The sequence below is a fragment of the Onychomys torridus genome, chromosome 8 (genome assembly GCF_903995425.1).
Source record: "Onychomys torridus chromosome 8, mOncTor1.1, whole genome shotgun sequence".
NCBI lineage: Eukaryota > Metazoa > Chordata > Mammalia > Rodentia > Cricetidae > Onychomys > Onychomys torridus.
In genome coordinates, this window is record NC_050450.1 from 90,669,940 (window position 1) to 90,689,274 (window position 19,335).

The following is a 19,335-nucleotide window of genomic DNA, read 5'->3' on the forward strand; positions in this document are numbered from 1 at the left end:
CCAGCCTGGTCTACAGAGCAAGATCCAGGACAGCCAGGACTATCCAGAGAAACTCTGTCTCAAAAAGAAACCCAAAAAACAAAAACAAAAACAGATAATGAAGCTGTACACAGCCAGAGCGAACCTAACCAGGGGACAGAATTCTCTACCTGCAGAATCACCAAGTGCTTCAGCTTACTGCAGACTATCAGCTCTGGCCTGAAATGAATTGCTTGGGACCACTATACCCGAACTACAGAGGAAGAGACTATGCAGAGGCCTTAGTCCAACTGCTTCCTTCACTGGATACTTACTGAATACATTCACCTGACATTGTTGCAAGACTGAAAATTCAAAGATGATTATCACAAAAGTCTGTTTTTCAGGGGCCAATTCAGTCCAAGGAGAATAGGTGTTAATTAGAAATAATGACAATTTTAGTGTCATAATTCTTTTTATTTATTTATTTATTATGTATACAGTATTCTGCCTGCATGTATGCCTGCAGGCCAGAAGAGGGCGCCAGATCTCATTATAGATGGTTGTGAGTCACCATATGGTTGCTAGGAATTGAACTCACGACCTTTGGAAGAGCAGCCAGTGCTCTTAGCCTCTGAGCCATCTCTCCAGCCCATTTTTTTAAAAAGGGTCTTGTTTGTTTGTTTGTTTGTTGATTTTTTGAGACAGGGTTTCTCTATGTAGCTTTGTGCCTTTCCTGGAACTCACTCTGTAGTCCAGGCTGGCCTCGAACTCACAGAGATCCGCCAGGCTCTGCCTCCCGAGTGCTGGGATTAAAGGCGTGCACCACCACCACTGCCCAGCCCATAATTCTTATTTTATTTGTATGGGTGTTTTGCCTGCTTGTATGGCTGCATATCTTTTGTGCCTGATGCCCTTGTGGAGGCCAGACGTGGGCAGATTCCTGGAAACAGATGTTTATGAGCCACAATGTGAATGTTGCAAATCAAACATAGATCCTCTGGAAGAGCAGCAAGTGCTCTTAGCAGCTGAGCCATCTGTCCAGCCCAGAGATGTTTTTATTTATTTGTTAATTAATTGGTGTGGGTGGTTGTTTGTGTGGTGGTAGTGGTATTGAGACAGGGTCTTTCTATGTGTCCAGACTTTCCTGGGGCTCAAATCTATTTATTTATTTATTTTGTCTTGAACTTTTAAATTTCATGTCTCTGCCTCCCAAGTGCTGGGATTATAGGCCAGCACCACCACACCCTAGCTGAGAGAAATGTTTTGATGGAGGTTGTGAAAGGATCCCTAAGTCCATGAAGTTCGTTGGAAGCTGGGGTGGGAGAATTGAAGAATCCAGGAATACTTCTCAGCAGTGGTAGAACTTTAACATCCTTGGAAAATGAGTAAGAGAGCCAGGCATGGTAGCATCTCTAATCCAAGGATCATGAGGCCAGAGCAGCCTGACTATGGTACAGTATACCATGGAAAGACTTGTTGGATGCCTCTAGGGATCCCTGTAGCTCCAACAACAGGGCTTAAACAGGAGCTACATAGTGAGACTCTGTTTCAGGATTTAAAAAAAAAGGAAAACAAACCTCACAGAGTCAAGTGTAGTTTCAAAAAGCAAACATTTAAAAAAGATTTAATTTTAACTTTTTTTTTGTTGGTGTGTGTGTGTGTGCATGAGTGTGTGCTAGAGCAGCTGAGGAATCTGGAGGCTTTGGATCTCTTGAAGCTGGAGTTCCCATTGTGAGCTACTTAATGTAGGTACTGGGACCTGACATCATCTGGAAGAGCAGCAATACACACTCTTAACCACTGAGCCGTCAGCCCCAAACACAGACTCTTGAATACCTTGTCTAGTTTCCCCAAACAGTAGCATCTTTCATAACTGTGACACAGTATCAAAATCAACAGGATGAGCCTTGCAGTGCCAGCACACGCCTTTAATCCCAGCACTCGGGAGGCAGAGGCAGGCGGATCTCTGTGAGTTCGAGGCCAGCCTGGTCTACAGAGTGAGACCCAGGAAAGGTTCAAAGCTGCACAGAGAAACCCTGTCTCGAAAAACAAAACAAGCAAACAAAAAATCAACAGGATGGGTTTGGGTGAAGTGTCACCTAGAGTCCCAGCTGCTGAGTCAGCTGAAGCAGGGAGAGGTAGTCTGTGCCCAAAGTTAGAGGTCAGCATGAACAATCAGGACCTCATCTCAGGAAAAGAAGCAGGGCCAGTGAGCTGGCACAGCGGGGGAAAGGCTCAAAGCCTGATGAGCAGAGTTGGATCCCTGGAATCCACGTGGTAGGAAGAGGGACTCAACTCCGAAAAATTGTCTTCTGATCTCCAAACTCGAACCTTGGTACACAGTCAAGATAAATAAGTGAAAAAAAATAATAATAAAAGTAAAAACTGTGAAGTTGGTATTGCTCCAATGCATAGACTTATTATTCATTTTAATTAAAAAAGAAAATCTGCCAGCCAGGTGGTGGTGGCGTACGCCTTTAATCCCAGTATTTGGGAGGCAGAGCCTGGTGGATCTCTGTGAGTTCGAGGCCAGGCTGGTCTACAGAGCGAACTCCAGGACAAGCACCAAAACTACACAGAGAAACTCTGTCTCAAAACAACAAAACAAAATTATCCAGGCTGGAGAGGTGAGTCAGGGGTTAAGAGCACTGACTGCTCTTCCAGAGGACCCAGGTTCAATTCCCAGCACCCACATGGAAGTTCACAACTGTCTGTAACTCCAAGATCTGACACCTTCACACAGACAAATATTTTGCAGGCAAAATATTAGTGCACATAAAATAAAAATGAATAATTTTTAAAAGTTTTACTTATTTTATGTGTATAGCCCTTTTTACCTGCATGTATAGCTCTATACCATATGTGTACCTGGTACCATGGAGACCAGAAGAGGTCAACAGATTCTCTGGAATTGGCGATGGTTGTAAGCTGTCATATGGTCTTGAGAATTGAACACCAACCAGGTCCTCTGGAACAGCAGCCAATGTTCCTAACTGCTGAGCCATCTCTCTAGCCATATATTATAATTGTTATTTTTGTGGTAGGATTTGAACCCAGGACCTCACTCATTCTAAGTACATACATTACCACTTGCAAAGATCCTTTTTTTTTTTCTCTCAAACAAGCTTACAAACATGGAGCTTCTCCATGTGTTAAATATTAAGAATATCCTCTATGGTGATATTTTATTGGGGCTGAAATGTGATTTTATTTGTATGTTAATAAAGTTGCCTGGAGATCAGAAGTCATAGCCAGCCATAAGCAGGAGTCAGGCGGTGGTAGCACACGCCCTTAATCCAATCACACCGCAGGCAGAGTCTCTGTGTGTTCAAGGACACAGCCAGCATGATGACACACACCTTTAATCTCGGTACCAACCATAGAGACCTGGAGGTCTGTATAGACAGGCAGTGATGAGGAAGTCATGTGGTTGGGTTTAGAACCAATGAGAAAGCAGAAGAGAAAGGCAATAAAAAGACAGGACACAGGAAGAAGGTCTCTCTCAGGGGAAGGATGGCAGCAAGTGGTAAGATAAGGTGGTCTTAGCTCTCAGCTACTGCTCTCTGATCTCTGGGCTTTTAACTCTGCATTTGGATCTGTGTTTCTTATTTAATAAGACCATTTAGAATTTCATCTACAATCCTCTTTGATTGGTTCACCATAAAAGTATCAATGGTGCCTGTCAGAAAATATTCATATAAGCAGACAAGTAACAAACAGAAGCTTCTAGGAGAGAAATCAAGGGTGAAGAGTATAGTTCAATGGTAGAGTGCTTGCTTAAATCTAGACTCTAGATTTGATCTCCAGTACTGTAAAAATAAAATGTAAAAAAAAAAAAAAAAAAGCTGTGCTTTGTGTGTAGGTAGCTGTGGAGCCCAGAGAGGGAGTTGGATCTCCTGAAAGAATTACAGGTCCTTGTGAACCTGCTGGGATGAGTGCTGAGAGCTGGACTCTGGAACATCAGCCAGGAAAATTAGTTCTGTACCTCAGTAGACTGCCCCAGAAGACCCGCCAGGATGTGAAAGGGTCAGGAACAGAACCACTTTTGAGGAACGTGTTCTATTTCTTTACTTTGTATCTTTTTTTAAAGGCCTAGTGGGGGCAGAGGAATGTAGCTCAGTAGCTCATTGTACTTAGAATGCATAAAGACCTGGGTTCTACCCAGACATCAAAATGAAACAAATCTGTTTGAAAGCCATCTTCCAGTGTTTCTGAAATTGGCACTTTCTCCAGAGAGTTTGTGAACAGTTTGTTACTGTATACATGATGCCCGTTATAGCTATAGGTCCATAAACACTATACCACATTGTTTAACATATTGTTCTTCTCCTTCGCCAATGTCATTTTTTCATGCAAGTTTATTTAAAATATCTATTCACATTGATAACATGTCACCCTTCTCCACTCAGTTAAACCACTACATTAGCATTTTCTCGCTTGGATACTCGCTAGTTGATTCAATCCACTGATGGATGAGCATTATTTTCTAATTTTCCAAAGTGCTTCTTCAGTTCATTTTTTATGGGCTTGAAAACGTATATGTGTGTTTGTGTGTGTGTGTGTGTGTGTGTGTGTGTGTGTGTGTGTGTGTGTGAAGGCCAGGGACCTGGAGCTCACCAATTGGGCAGACTGGCTGGCCAGCAAGCCCTGGAATCCTCCTGCCTCCACTTCCCCAGCTCTAGTATTACAGGCACGAGCTTCCACACGGTTTCTTTCTTACGTGGGTGCTCGGGGTCCAAATTCAGATCCTCATGATTGTGCAACAAACACTTCAATGATGGAGCCAACACCCCCAAACCTCCCATTCATTGTCGTGTGTACATGTGTATAGGAAAAGGAGCATATATGTGTGAATACATGTCAAGGCTGGAGGACAGCCTCAATGTACTCAGGGATGCCACCCACCTCCTTTGAGACAGGGTCTCTCATTGGCATGGAGCTCCAGAGTGCTTTATTATAGATGTGTACAACACACACACACACACACACACACACACACACACACACACACACACACGTGCCCCCACATACATGCATTTAAGAAGTGCAGGGACTGGAGAGACGGCTCAGAGGCTAAGAGGACATGGCATCTCACAGCTGTCTGTAATTCCAATTCAAGGATCTGATGCCTTCTTCTGATGCCAAGCATGCATGAAGGCAAAACACCCACACCCACACACAATAATAACAAATAAAAACATTTTAAAATTAAGCAGAGCATCCAGGCACTGTGGCATACACACGTGTTCCCAGCATTTGAAAGTCTGAGAGGAGAATCTTTTTTTTTTTTTTTTTTGGAGCTGAGGATTGAACCCTAGGCAAGCGCTCTACCACTGAACTAAATCTCCAACCCCCTGAGAGGAGAATCTTGATTTCAAGATGAGCCCAGCCTATACAGCCAGGGTACTCACAAAACAACAAAAAGTGAAATGTGTAATGCAGGATAAATCTTTATGTATTTATTTGTGATACCTCAACTCAGTAAAAATTACATTGTAGCCACCAAGTTAACGCTGAAAGTGAAGAAGATTGCCATGATACCATCCCACCCTGGGTTCAGGTCCTGAGACAGGGAAGGGCACCTGCAGGAAGAAATGAATTGTGTCACACAAGTGACCAGTCCCAACAGCTTGGGCCATCTTATTTATACTCCCAAATCAAGCATGTTTTTCCTTCCCTCCAACATTAACCTCCAGCAAAAACACATTATGTCAAAGACATTTTTCCCAACTTTCACATCAAAACATCTTTAATATATACATAAAACATCAAAAACAGCCGGGCAGCAAAGGGGCACATCTTTAATCCCAGCACTTGGGAGGCAGAGCCAGACGGGTCTCTGAGTTCAAAGCCAGCCTGGTTTACAGCGGGAGATCCAGGACAGATAGTAAAACTATACAGAGAACCCTGTCTCAAAAAAACAAAACAAAAAAAAACAAACAAAAAACAAAAACAACACATCGCTTCGCTACCTTGGCCAAATATCAAGCCAGGAACATCTTGTCTTTACAAAACTAAAGGTGATAAACATAGGCACACATTTTCCAGAGCAGCAATCCGATCAAAATGTATTTACAGACATAGGGGTGATCGGCCATGAGATGCCTGCATGCAGTTAGCTTGTACTTCTACTGAACGTTAACTTTTATTGCCTCCGATTCTGTCAGCATTCAATCAGAACAGGTCCCAGAGTTTGGAGTGACAGCTGGCATCCCCAGACAAGGAACCTGAGAAGCATCAGCTCCCAAAGAATTTTAGGGGAAAATATTTGAGGAAAAATGGCATTTCCGGGAATGAGAGAGAAGAGAATGTGCAGGCCGCGTGGTCCCAGAAGTATTCTACACTGTCCCAAAGTCCACTGGAACTTGCTGAGTGAGACTGTCCCCGTGGGCTTTGCCTCATTTGGAGACCGGTTGGACAAGCACGGATATACTGGTCAGAACAGAAGATCCTGCCTCAGCCAAAGCAAAAGTCAAAAGGTTTGGAAGGCCAAGAAACATAGTGCTGGAAAGACCTCTGCTGACAACCCGAATATCCTCGGAAGAGGCCCTTGGGAGAAGAAAGAATCCTGTTCCGCCATCATGGAGTTCTGCTGGCAGCAGGGTCAACCATGAGACAAGACAAGAACACATGCACCTGTTATACCCCATGTCAAACAGTCTGTGAGTGACATCTCTGACACTGGGGTGGCCAAGGGGAACAAGCTGATCAGGCATGCTCAACAGGCTTGTGGTCAGCACGGCCTTAAGCTACCAACAAAATAGGATCATCAACTGAGTCCAGCTGTTCATGATTTTAAAAAAATGTGCCGGTGGTGGCGGTGGCCCATGCCTTTAATCCCAGCACTCGGGAGGCAGAGGCAGATGGAACTCTGTGAGTTCGAGGCCAGCCTGGTCTACAAAGCGAGTTCCAGGAAAAGGCGTCAAAGCTACACAGAGAGAAACCCTGTCTCAAAAGAGCATAACAAAATGTAAAGATGTTTATCACTTCGCTCCCTTTATCTTTTTTTGAAGGTGTGTGCGATGTATGAGTCCATGTTCACAAGTGCACACAAAAGCCCATTTTTGTGAGTGTGCACATGTGTGTGGAGGCCAGAAATTGATGTGGAGTGTCTGTCTTTCTCTATGGGTTTCCAGCTTGTTTCTTTTTTAAGATTTATTTTGAATTATATGTATATGTGTGTGGGTATGTGCTTGTGTGTGCAGATGCCCCCAGAGGCATTGGAGCCCCTGGACCTGGAGTTACAGGCAGTTATGAGCCCCTCAGTATGGATGCTGAGAGTAAAATGTGGGTCCTCTGCGAGAGTAGTACATGTTCTGAACCACTGAACTGTCTCTTCAGCTGCCCAGCTTATTTCTCCCTGATCCCAGAGCACACCAGTTGGCTAGGCTGGCTGGCTATTTGGGATCACCCTGTCTCTGCTGCCTCATTCCACATCAGTGGCTTTTTATGTGAATTCTGGAGTTCCAAGCTCAGGTTCTCATGTTTGCATGACAGACTTTTCACCAGCTGAGCTACATTTCTAGCCTCCTCCTTTATTACTATTATTGTTTTGTTTTGTTTTGGTTTTGGTTTGGTTTTTCGAGACAGGGTTTCTCTGTGTAGATTTGCGTTTCCTGTAACTCACTTGGTAGCCCAGGCTGGCCTCGAACTCACAGAGATCCACCTGGCTCTGCCTCCCGAGTGCTGGGATTAAAGGCGTGCGCCACCATCGCCCAGCCTGTTACTGTTTTTTATTTCTTTGTGAGTGTGGGTGTTTTGTCTCCATGTATATCTGTGTAGCATGTGTGTGCCTTGGTACCCTCACAGGTCAGAAGAGGGCATCAGATCATTGGAACTGGACTTACAGATAGCAGGGAGACACTGTTTGGGTTCTGGGAATGCAACTCAAGCCATCTTTCCATCCCCAGCCTTTATTTTAAAATTTTGATTGATGTGATAATGTTTACCAACTCAACCATTTTTAAGTGTGCAGTTTATTCATGCTAAAGATTCGTTACTTTCTTTTAAAAAGTTGATTTTACATTTTATATAGCAGCCATTTAATCCTTGGCTTTAAATATATATATATATTACTTCTTGTGTTTGGGGACTGTCGTGATGGATGATTTTTTTCAGTGGGTAATGTGAATGGGGCCAGATGATGGATACACAGGGGTTTATTACCATCTGTCAACTTCTATGAATATTTGTTATCTCCATTTTAAAAAACTATGTCTTCACACTCCATAAAGCTAGTCATTTTTCAGTTCTATATTTGAAGGCTTCTTATTGAAGTTGGGTGAATAAGTGTCTATCTCCCCTGATGTTTATCAGTTGTTTTTGCAAAATAATCACAGAGTAATGTGTTTTATATTTTTGCCAGGAGATTCTAAACCCACTGGAATACTTTTTTGGAACATTTTTTAATGGTTTAGGAAATTCTGTTTCATAGATGGTTTAAAAATTAGATTTATTTATTTTATTTTATATGTGAGTGTCTTACCTGCACCATGTGCGTGTTTGGTGCTAGCGGAGTTCAGAAGAGGACATCTGATCCCCTGGAACTGTAGTTATGGATGGTTATAAACACTGTGTGGGTGCTGGGAATCAAACCCAGGACTTGTGAAAGAGCAGCCAGTGCTCTCAACCACTGAACCATCTCTCCTGCCCATGTTTTGTAATATTGTGGAATATTATTTTAACTAGGCAAATATGTGTTACATTTGTTTATGCTGCAGGAATATTACTTTAACTCTGTGCAGATGTGTTATATTTGTTTATGCTACATTCATTTAATTATGTAAAGATGTGTTGCTGTTTCACCTTGCCTGCCTAAGGCACCTGATTGGTCTAATAAAAAGCTGAATGGCCAATAGCTAGGCAGGAGAGGGATCAGCAGATCTGGTTGGCAGAGAGAATACATAGGAGAGGGGAGAAGAAGGAGAAAAGAATGAGGGAGAAAGAAAGGGAGATTCCTGGGGCTAGAAACCAGGCAGCTGCCAAGTAGACAGCCATAGAGACAGCAGGAAAGGAAGATAGACAGAAGGGAAGAAAAGTAAAAAGCCCCAGGGCAAAATGTATATGATGAGAAACAGGATAAGTTATAAGAGCTAGCAAGAACCGAGCCTAAGCTAAGGCTGAGCATTCATCACTAATAACAAGTCTCTATGTCGTGATTTGGGGGCTGGTTGGTGGCCCAAGAGAAAGCCTGGTACATTGTAGATTTTTTTGGGTTTTGTTTGTTTGTTTGTTTTGATTTTTCGAGACAGGGTTTCTCTGTGTGGTTTTGGTGCCTGTCCTGGATCTCACTCTGTAGACCAGGCTGATCTTGAACTCACAGAGATCTGCCTGCCTCTGCCTCCAGAGTGCTGAGATTAAAGACATGCACCACCATGGCCTGGCTTACATTGTAGATTTTTAAGTGTGCAACTAAGGATCTTGTTTTTGTGTTTTGTTCATTCTGTTGAGATAGGGTCTCATAACCAGTTGCCTTACCAGGTTGTCCTTGAGCTCCCTGTGTAGCTAAGAATGACCTCGAATTCCTGACCCTTCTGCCTCTGTCTCCCTAAATGCTAGGATTACAGACATGTACCACCATGTCTGCCAGGAGTTCTTGTTTTTAAAGATGGCACATGTACTGCATTTGGAGTGAACCCCCTGAAGCTGTGAGTCAAAATGGACCTTTCCTCCCTCAAGTTACTTTTCCTAGGTGTTTGGTCCCAGGAACATAAAAGCCTGATACAGTGGTAGCTCTTTCTTCTAGAGCCCTCCATGTTCCTGCACCCATCTGGAGTGATTATCCTTGAAGCTGTCCTCATCATCTTTTGGAAGTCTCCCTTGTCACCCTACTATCTAGTTCACATTCTTTTTCTGGAGAAGGGGCATGCAATAGAAGAACATATTCACACCTTTTTTTAAAGCCTCATCTTTGGATTGCCTGTTTATGGTGGATTTTTCTGTTGGGTTTCTGTCTCCACAATGATTTCGCCCGAGTTGTTTCTACTAGTTCATTGGTATCTATTCCATTATTCCCAAGCATCTACAGTCTCCGAGGTCACTCTGTTGTTCATCTCCTGACTTTTTTTTTTTTTGGTTTTTCGAGACAGGGTTTCTCTGTGTAGCTTTGCGCCTTTCCTGGAACTCACTTGGTAGTCCAGGCTGGCCTCGAACTCACAGAGATCCGCCTGCCTCTGCCTCCCGAGTGCTGGGTTAAAGGCGTGCACCACCACTGCCCGGCTCTCCTGACTTTTGAAAATTGAATACTTAACTGATGTCTTTTCATGCTTTCTTTATTCTTACATAGCAACAGCTGGTTTCCTTTGGGTTTTGTTGTTGTTGTTGTTGGAGACAGAACTTGTGTAACTCTGGGAGTACTGTTGCTGCTGTTTGGTGTGTGCGTATATGTATATGGGCCAGAGGTCAGCATCAGGTGTCTTCCTCCTTAGCTTTCCACAGGATTCATTTTTGTTTATTATTGTGTGGGTGGGTGCACACATGTGTGACACATGTGTGGAGGTCAGCAGACAACTCTGTGGACTTGGTTCTCTCCTCCCAGCTTTACAGGGGTTCTGGAGATTAAACTCAGGTCGCCAGGCATGTGCAACAAGCACATGGATCTACTGAGTCATCCTGCCAGGCTCTTCACCTTTTTGAGACAAGGTTTCTCATTGAAACCTGGAGCATTCTCCCAATGTGGGTAGACTGGTTGGCTAACAGAGATAGATAGATACTCCTGCCTCTACTTCCCCGGTACTGGGACTACAGATGGGAGCCATGTTCATCTTTTGTATGTGGGTGCTAAGGGTTGAACTCACATCCTTGTGGCTTGTGTGGGAAACCTCTTCGCTGCCTGAGGATGTGCTTTGTGGTTGTGGTTGTGCTGGGGATTGAACCCAGGGCCTTACAGTTTCTAGGCATGCATTCTTCCCCTGAGCTGCATCTCCAGCCACTTGGGTGTTTCACTGTGGCAGCTCCAGATACATTATCGTTTTCATAGTTTTTGTTTGGTGGTGCTGGAGAAAGAACTTAGGGCCTCACATGTCATAGGCAAGGGCCCTATACCACCGAGCTACATCACCAGCCCAGAAACCTGTTTTATATTTCTAGAGATGGGGGTTTTGTCACACTTTATTCACTTAGAATGTGTGTGTTGAATGGACTACTCCAGGACCTGGTACATGCTAAGCATGTGCTGGACCACTGAGATACACTGCAGTTTTACAGTTGTTCTCTCTCCCTCTCCCTCCCTCCCTCCCTCCCTCCCTCCCTTTTCCCTCTTTCCCCCTCTCCCTCTCCACTACCCTATCCCCCTCCCTCTCCTTTTTTTTTTTTTTTTTTCTCCAAGACAGGGTTTCTCTGTGTAACAGCCCTGGCTGTCCTGGAACTCACTCTGTAGACCAGGCTGGCCTTGAATTTAAGTAATCTGCCCACCTTCTGCTAGGATTAAAGGTGGGCACCACCACTAGCTGGCCCGACTATTGTTTTTTAATTGTTTTCTGTCAGAAGTAATGTAATCTTGTTCTGGGTTATCCTTGGCTGCATAGCAAATATGAAGTCAGGCTGGGTTGCATAAAAAATTTCTAAAAAAATAAAAGTCTGCCAGGCAGTGGTGGTGCACGCCTTTAATCCTAACACCTAAGGCAGAGGCAGGCAGATCTCTGTGAGTTCAAGGCTAGCCTGGTCTACAGAGCTAGTGTAGGGCAGCCAAGGCTGCACAAAGAAACTGTGTTTTGAGAAATCAAAAAACAAAAACAAAAAATCCAATTTGAGGACTTGTTAATATATTCATATTTTGAGTTATTGTCTTGTTTTTATATAGCACTGTATAATGAAATCATTTAATCTGTAGCTTGTTAGTATTTTGGTTGCTTTTGGTCTTTTGTTATTCTGGACAATATAGCTATAGATACCCTTGTTCTGTAAATTCTGTTTTTGTTTTCCAGACAGTGTTTCTCTGTGTAGCTTTGGAGCCTGTCCTGGAACTCACTCTGTAGACCAGGCTGGCCTGGAACTCACAGAGATCCGCCTGCCTCTGCCTCCCGAGTACTGGGATTAAAAGCGTGCGCCAGCACTGCTCGGCTGTAAATTCTGCCTTATGTGTGAATGTATATGCAGGGACTCCTAGAAATGGGATCGCTGGGTGGGAGGACATGTGCAGTTGTGACTGTGGAAGCCAGTGCCAAATTGCCTTTGAGAGGATCTGATACAACCCCTGAGTGAGGCAACTTGGCACTCGATAGCAGAATTGATCTTTGTCAGTCTGCTAAGTGAAAAATGGTATTTCAGTATAGACTTAATTTGCATTTATCTTTAAGTAAAGTTTGGTACATTTGAGTGCTGTTTGTATTCATTTTCTATAAATATTGCCTTGTCTATTTTGACTGAATTCTTGGTCTTTTCTGTATCTGTTTGAATAAAATTTGGTTTTGGGAAAATCAGCCCTTGCTTTGTGATGTGAGCTAGAACTGAAAAAACAAATTCTCCACTTTTCTCCTCAGGATTAAGGAAAATAGTGGAGGAAAACTGCTTACTTAGTTGTTTAGTGAGACAGGTCTCACTGTGTAACCCTGGCGGGTCTGGAACTCACTCTGTAGCCAAGGCTAATTTCTACTCAGGGATCAGCCTGCCTCTGCCTCCTGAGTGCTGAGATTAAAGGCATGCGCCTCCATTGCCAAGCAGAAGAAAGAAAAAAAGATCTTTTTCATGCAATATATCTTGACCATATTCCCCCTTCCCCAGATCCTCCCAGAAAAAAAATATTTTTATTTATCTAACACTTTTTTTCTGCCAAGTTAGTAAATGCTATTTATTTTCTTCCTTTCTTTGGTTTTTTGCTGACTGATCTTCAGTCTCTAAAATGTCGTCTGGAGCTGGAGAGATGGCTCAGTGGTTAAGCCACTGGCTGCTCTTGCAGAAGACCCTGGTAGTAGCACCACATAGCAGCTCACAACCATCCACAGCTCCAGTTCCAGGAGATCCAAAGCCTTCTGCCAACTTCCAAAGGCACCAGGCACACATGGGTACACATACATACATTCAGGAAAAATACTCAAACATACAAGTCATTAAATAAATTAATAGAAAAACTTACTGTTGGCTGTGTGTGGTGGCACACGCCTTTAATCTTGGTACTCAGGAGGTAGAGGCAGGCGAATCTCTGTGAGTTTGAGGCCAGCCTGGTCTACAGAGTTCCAAGATTCAAAAAACAAAACAGAAAGAGAGAGAGGGAAGGTGTATTGGACACTGTAGAAATAAGTGAGTAAAATAAGATATATATATATGAGCGGAGGATCAAACCCAGGGCAAGCGCTTTACCACTGAGCTAAATCCCCAACCCAAGGTACTTTTTTTGTCAGGTGTGGTGATTCATGCCTTTAGTCCCAGCACTCAGGAGGCAAAGATGGGCTGATCTCTGAATTTAAGACTAGCCTGGTCTACCAAGCTAGTTCCAGGACAGCCAGGACTACACAGAGAAATACTGTCTCAAAATTTTTCTTTCTTTCTTTCTTTCTTTCTTTCTTTCTTTCTTTCTTTCTTTCTTTCTTTCTTTCTTTCTTTTTAACATGTATTTGTGTGTGTGCACACAGGGGTGCCCACATATGCCATGGCACTTGTGTAGAGGACAGAACACCACTTTCCCACTGCACTAGTACTGAGGGTTAAACCAGTTCCTAGAACTCACACTAACCTAGGCACAGGAGCCTCTGAGTCTCAGCAAAGAGTCTCTTTAACTGTGGCGACCCCGCTACAAGAAACAACTGACGTTCCTGAGTATAGCAGGGTTCTGCATATTGATTTCCAAGTTCAGCCTAATAGCTAAATCCCATGAGGCCTTGGGAAACTCAGAGAGAAGTGCTGGATTACTGGACTCTGCAGCGCCAGAACGTTCGCCCTCCCTGACCTTAATAAAACTTTTTTTCCTCTATATGTATGTGAGCAAAAGGTAACAGCACTGCAGTGTTACCCCAAGCCTTGGGGTCCTCCCAGCACCCAGTTATTTATCTTTCATTAGAAGTGTGTAGGGGCTGGCCCCCTCCACTCTGGCAGCTTTGATGGCGAAGCCTCTGAATTAACCCTGAGATGGAGTATGGTGGGTCACACACCTCTCCAGGCCCTTGAACTTCTCAGTTTGAGGGTCTCCCTCTGAGTCTCATTCAACAAATACTGGCCTCTCCTCTTACAAATGCCACAGCTTGCCGGGTGGTGGTGGCGCACCCCTTTAATCCCAGCACTCGGGAGGCAGAGGCAGGTGGATCTCTGTGAGTTTGAGGCCAGCCTCGGCTACAGCGCAAGTTCCAGGACAGCCTCCAAAGCTACAAAGAGAAACCCTGTCTCAGAGGAGAAAAAAAAAAAGCCACGGCTTACTGTAAAAGACTGCCAGAGTTTAAAGCCTGCTACCCTACTTTCAGTTCCTTCCCCTGAGGGTGCAGAACATTCTAGAATACAAAGGATTGACCTTCCTGAAACTCTAGACCATATCTACAAGATTTCTAACTTGTGGTTGGCTACTGACCTGGCTCATGGTTTATAGCATATGCAACAGGAAGTGTCACAGAGATCATCAACTCTCGACCTTCCAGACAATTTCATGACAGTTTAGTAAGTATAACTAATTGCCTCCACTAGGGCGCTACAGCTGGAGGCAACTGTGAGCCCCAACATGTACACAGATTCGGCTATGCTTACCTGTGACCCACATCCCTACAGCCATCTGGAGACAAAGGGCCTCCATCACTGCCCATCGTATTCCAATTAAACATATCCCTGCCAGGCGGATCTCTGTGAGTTCGAGGCCAGCCTAGGCTACAGAGTTCCAGGACAGGCACCAAAGCTACACAGAGAAACCCTGTCTCAAACAAACAAACAAACAAACAAAAACAAAAACAAAACAAAACAAAAATGTCCCTGAGATTCTGGCCTACAAAAACTATTGTGAGAGCCAAAGTTACATTATAAGTTTTAATTACTATGCCATAGAGATCCATGAAACAAAAAATACCTTTGATCTGCAAGCCTCATGCCTAAAGACAAATAGTTCCTGAAATCCTGGAGACTATTGTTTATGGAGATAACAAGCCACATGTTTTCATCCCCTAAACAAGTTTGTTTGACCCATCTGTACTGGGTGTGCTTGGTCACAGGTGGGCAGGAGGTTCACAGTTAGAAAATACATCAGGATGTACGCTTGCCCACAATTGGATGTAGGCTGGAGATACATCATGATGTATGCTTGCCCCTGATTGACTCTAATAGGAAATGCAATGAATTATGGGTTTTCCTTAGCTGTTGCAAACTGACTCAAGTCCATTTCCTAGGAACTAGGTATGGACCTAGGCAGAGCCCATCCACATGGCCAGTATTTAATTAAAGTTTGCCTTTAAATGTGGTAATGGTCTTATTCTCGATTGGTGGGATTAACACTATCTGGCCTTCACACATTGCAAGGCCAGAGTGAAGCATTCTAACATCTGTGGGGGGAACAGCCGAGCAGATTAGCAGGCTACACAGACCTCAGCTTCCGCTCAGGGGCCTTTAGTGCCTGAATACACCCTCCCACATCCAGAATGTACCCGAGGATACCCAAAAGGCTTAGCTCAAGCCTTTGCAACTCCTCCAGAGAGGGTTGGGTTGGGTTCCAGAGCCCTAAGAACAAGCTTCTGCCCCCTGTATCCTTTACCAGTTCTCATAAAGGCACACATCTGAGATCTGATGCCCACCAAATTCCAACTAAGCCTCTTCACAGACACAGGCATTCTTCAGACTCTGTGATCCATTTCTAAGCTTATCCCATATAATGGAGAGCCATCCTGGGGTGGGGGTAGGGTCTCACACCCTTTCCCTTTCTACAACCTGACCAGTGTGGTGGACCTCTGTCAGGGAGATACTGGTAAATAGATTTTACCCATGATGCTTCCAAGCAAGAGACTCAGATATGTAGCTGTTCCTGTAGACACCTTCACCAGGTGGGTAGAGGAATCCCTAGTAAAAGAGCAAAGGCCTCATTGGTAACCACCACCCTCATAGAACACATTATTCATTGCTTTGGGTTTCCCCAGCCCTACAGCCTGATTATGGTCCAGCTTTCATTTCCAATATCACTCAGGGATTAAGTGAAGCTCTCAAAATAAAACTTAGCACCTTCTTCCTTCCTTCCTTCCTTCCTTCCTTCTTTCCTTCCTTCCTTCCTTCCTTCCCTTTCTCCATGCTGCCTTATCCCAAATTCCCAATCTCAAAAAACAAAACAAAACAAAACCAACAACTGGTGCTGTAACAATGTCTTCGGCAACAAGACAGTGAGATAACCACTTGCATACCCAGTTAAGATGTCCCACTAATGACACACACATCAAATGAGACTGTTAGACCTCCTACGATCTTCCAGAAGGCTATTCTTCGTGTGATGTCATCTCCTGTGTCTCTTTCGCACTTTGCAACTATTTTCTATTATTATTATTGTATGTGTGTCTGTGTTTTGCCTGCATGTATATTTGTGGGCCATGTGCATGCAGTGCTCGCAGAGGCCAGAAGAGGGCATCGGATGCCCTGGAACTGGAGTTACAGATGATTGTGAGCTGCCCTGTTCCAGGAATTTAATCTGGACCTCTCTGGAACGGCAGCAAGGACCCTTAACCACTGAGCAATCTCTCAAGAGCCTTTATTTTTTATATATTTTTTCAAGGTCTATTCCCTTATTTGGCCACTTCCCTCTTATCAAAAGCCCCCTTTCGTTGCCCTAATTAACATGCCCAAATAGCATTAAATATCTCATCACAGGCTTGTCCCTTTACCTCTATAAACTGCCACTTTCTCGTGGGCCATGTCCGTCTCCTCTCTATCCAGAGGCAGTCCTTTGCCTGCCCCTCAGGGACACCCCTTCCCCCTCTCCCTTGACCCCTTCTCCCTCATCCTCTATCTCCTGTCTTTGTTCCTTATTCCCTGTTCTTTGTCCTTCCGAGGCAAATAAATCTCCTTTGTGCTGAGAACTTGGTCATGGGGATCCTGGGCCATTATCGGTTCTTTCGGCTTGGAAAACTGGGCAGGTGCAGATGAACCAGAGGGGTGAGGACCTAAGTGTAAGTAGACGGGTCCAAGAAAAGTTAGTCTGGTAGTGGTGGCACACAGCCCTGATCCCACAGACGAATCTACACACAGTTCCAGGACACACACACACACACACACACACACACACGCCCCCCGAGCTGCGTAATTGACCGCCTGGAAGCATGTATCTGAGTTGGGATGGTAGGTGCGGAATGCTGGCGCTCTAACTCAGCTTCATGCATGCTAGACAAGTACTCTACTAACTCTAGCCCACCGCCTTTCTAGGCGCTTTGAACAGATGCAACGTGAGGACTCACTGCTAGGTATTACTTTCCAGCAAAGAGCAGTGAATAGACAAGACAACCCAGCTAGAGAAGCCAGAGCCGAACGCGACAGAAATTCCTGGGCATAGGAAGAGGCGTTGCTGATTAATCTTGTCCTTATAGGGACACCATAGGACGGAGCCACCGGGAAATTTAAATCAAAGGGGGACTCGGACACTGAAACAGTTCCGGGGACCTGGGGAATCCTCGCTGGGGCTTTGAGAAGGAAGTCGAGAAGGAGCCGAAGCTTGATGAGCAAGCCAGGAGAAGGTACGGGTGCCGGGAAGGGATAAGGTGGCCGGGTTCCCCGAGGCTGAGGGCAGCTCGGGGCTGGGAGGAGGGTGTGGGAGCTGAGGGAGAGGCTGCGGGTGAGGTGGGAAGGGGGCTGAGGGGAAGGAGCAGCGAAGACTTCTCAGAAAGGTCCGTGAGGTGGCCCAAGCAGGTGAAGGTGCTTGCAGCCAAGCTGGAGGACCCGAGTTCGATCCCTGCGTGCGCACACGCGCACACACACACACGCACACACACACACACGCACACGCGCGCACACACACACACACACACACACACACACACACACACACACACACACACACACGGTGGAAGGCGAGAACCAACTCTCCCAAGTTGTCTTCTGAGTGAACACACGTACAGACACGTATATAAATGAATGTAATAAAAAAAAGAAGTCACAGAAGTTGAGGGAGCAAAGACAGAGACCAAGGGACTAAGGAACCTGGAAGAAAGCGTGGCGTCGCCCCGCTGACCCCCTGAGCCTCATTTGCCAGCTATCCCGGAGGTTGGGAGGTGATTGAGATGGTGGCCGGGGAGGACGGAAAGTCAAAGGCTGATGAAGGTGGCTGAGCTGCCGTTTTGTTCCTACCGTCACCCGGATCTGGAGAGCTCATGGCTGAGACTAGGCCTCCGGCTTTGGACTCAGGTAGGTAGCAGGTCAGAACCAGGGAGTGTTTGTTTTGTTGTTGTTGGTTAATTTTTTTTGTATGTTTGACACAGTCTCTGTAGCCGAGACTGGCCTCGAACTCGATATATAGGCAAGGATGACCTCGAACCTCTGACTCTCCTGCCTCCCCACTCCCTGTGCTGGAATTACAGGTGTGCACCACCACTCTCGTTTCCCCGAGGGAATGTGAAGATCAGCTGCTCCCTTTGCCTCAGGGTCTCTTGAGAACCATGGAGAACACATCTTACCAGTGCTTTCTAGTGTGTACATGTGCAGAGGGGTGTCGTAGGCAATTTTGGGATTTATGGTAAATGTCAAACATATAATACAGATAAGATTAGTAAACAGTCAGGATGAGGTTTAAAAAGAAAACAACTCATATTCATGGTTATTTTATCAGAAAACTTGAACATCTATATGTGGATAAGTTTTAGCACTTAATCATTTCTTTCGTGTGCCCTCCCCTCATTTTTTAAAAGATTTTATTTATTTATTGTGTATATAGTATTCTTCATGCATGTATGCCTGCAGGTAAGAAGAGGGCACCAGATCTCATTACAGATGGTTGTGAGCCACCATGTGGTTGCTGGGAATTGAACTCAGGGCCTCTGGAAGAGCAGCCAGTGCTGTTAACCTCTGAGCCATCTCTCCAGCCCCCCTCCCCCCATTTTTTGAGATGGTCTCATTATGTAATTTCACATTGGCCTTTAACTCACAGCCATCTTCCTGCATCAGCCTTAAGAACTAGGGTTACAGGCATGTGACATTGTCCCTTACTATTTCATTTTGTTTTGTGGCAAGATGTCATGTAGCCCAGGCTGGATTTGAACTTCTACCTCTGCCCCCCAAGTAATGGGATTCCAGGCATGTGCCTCTGTGGTGGTTTGAAAGAAAATGCCCCCCAAAAGGAGCGGCACCATCTGGAGGTGTGGTCTTGTTGGGGTAGGTGTGGCTTGTTGGAGGCAGTCTGTGTGTCACTGTGGAGGTGGGCTTTGAGGTCTCATATATGCTCGAGCCCAGTGAGACAATCTACTTCCTGTTGCCTGTATATCAACTGTAGCAGCTACCTCT

General features: G+C 44.9%; 1 protein-coding gene across 2 annotated transcripts in view; it reads left to right on the forward strand.

The window, feature by feature from the left end:
• Dbf4b (DBF4 zinc finger B) overlaps positions 1 to 19,335 on the forward strand; it is a 44,260-nt gene that overhangs the window by 1,219 nt on the left and 23,706 nt on the right. For both annotated transcript variants that reach the window (XM_036198216.1, XM_036198217.1), the window contains exon 2: positions 17,430 to 17,576. In XM_036198216.1, coding sequence (XP_036054109.1) covers positions 17,558 to 17,576 — 19 coding nt within the window. In that variant the 5' untranslated portion in view covers positions 17,430 to 17,557. The remainder of the gene's footprint in view (positions 1 to 17,429; positions 17,577 to 19,335) is intronic.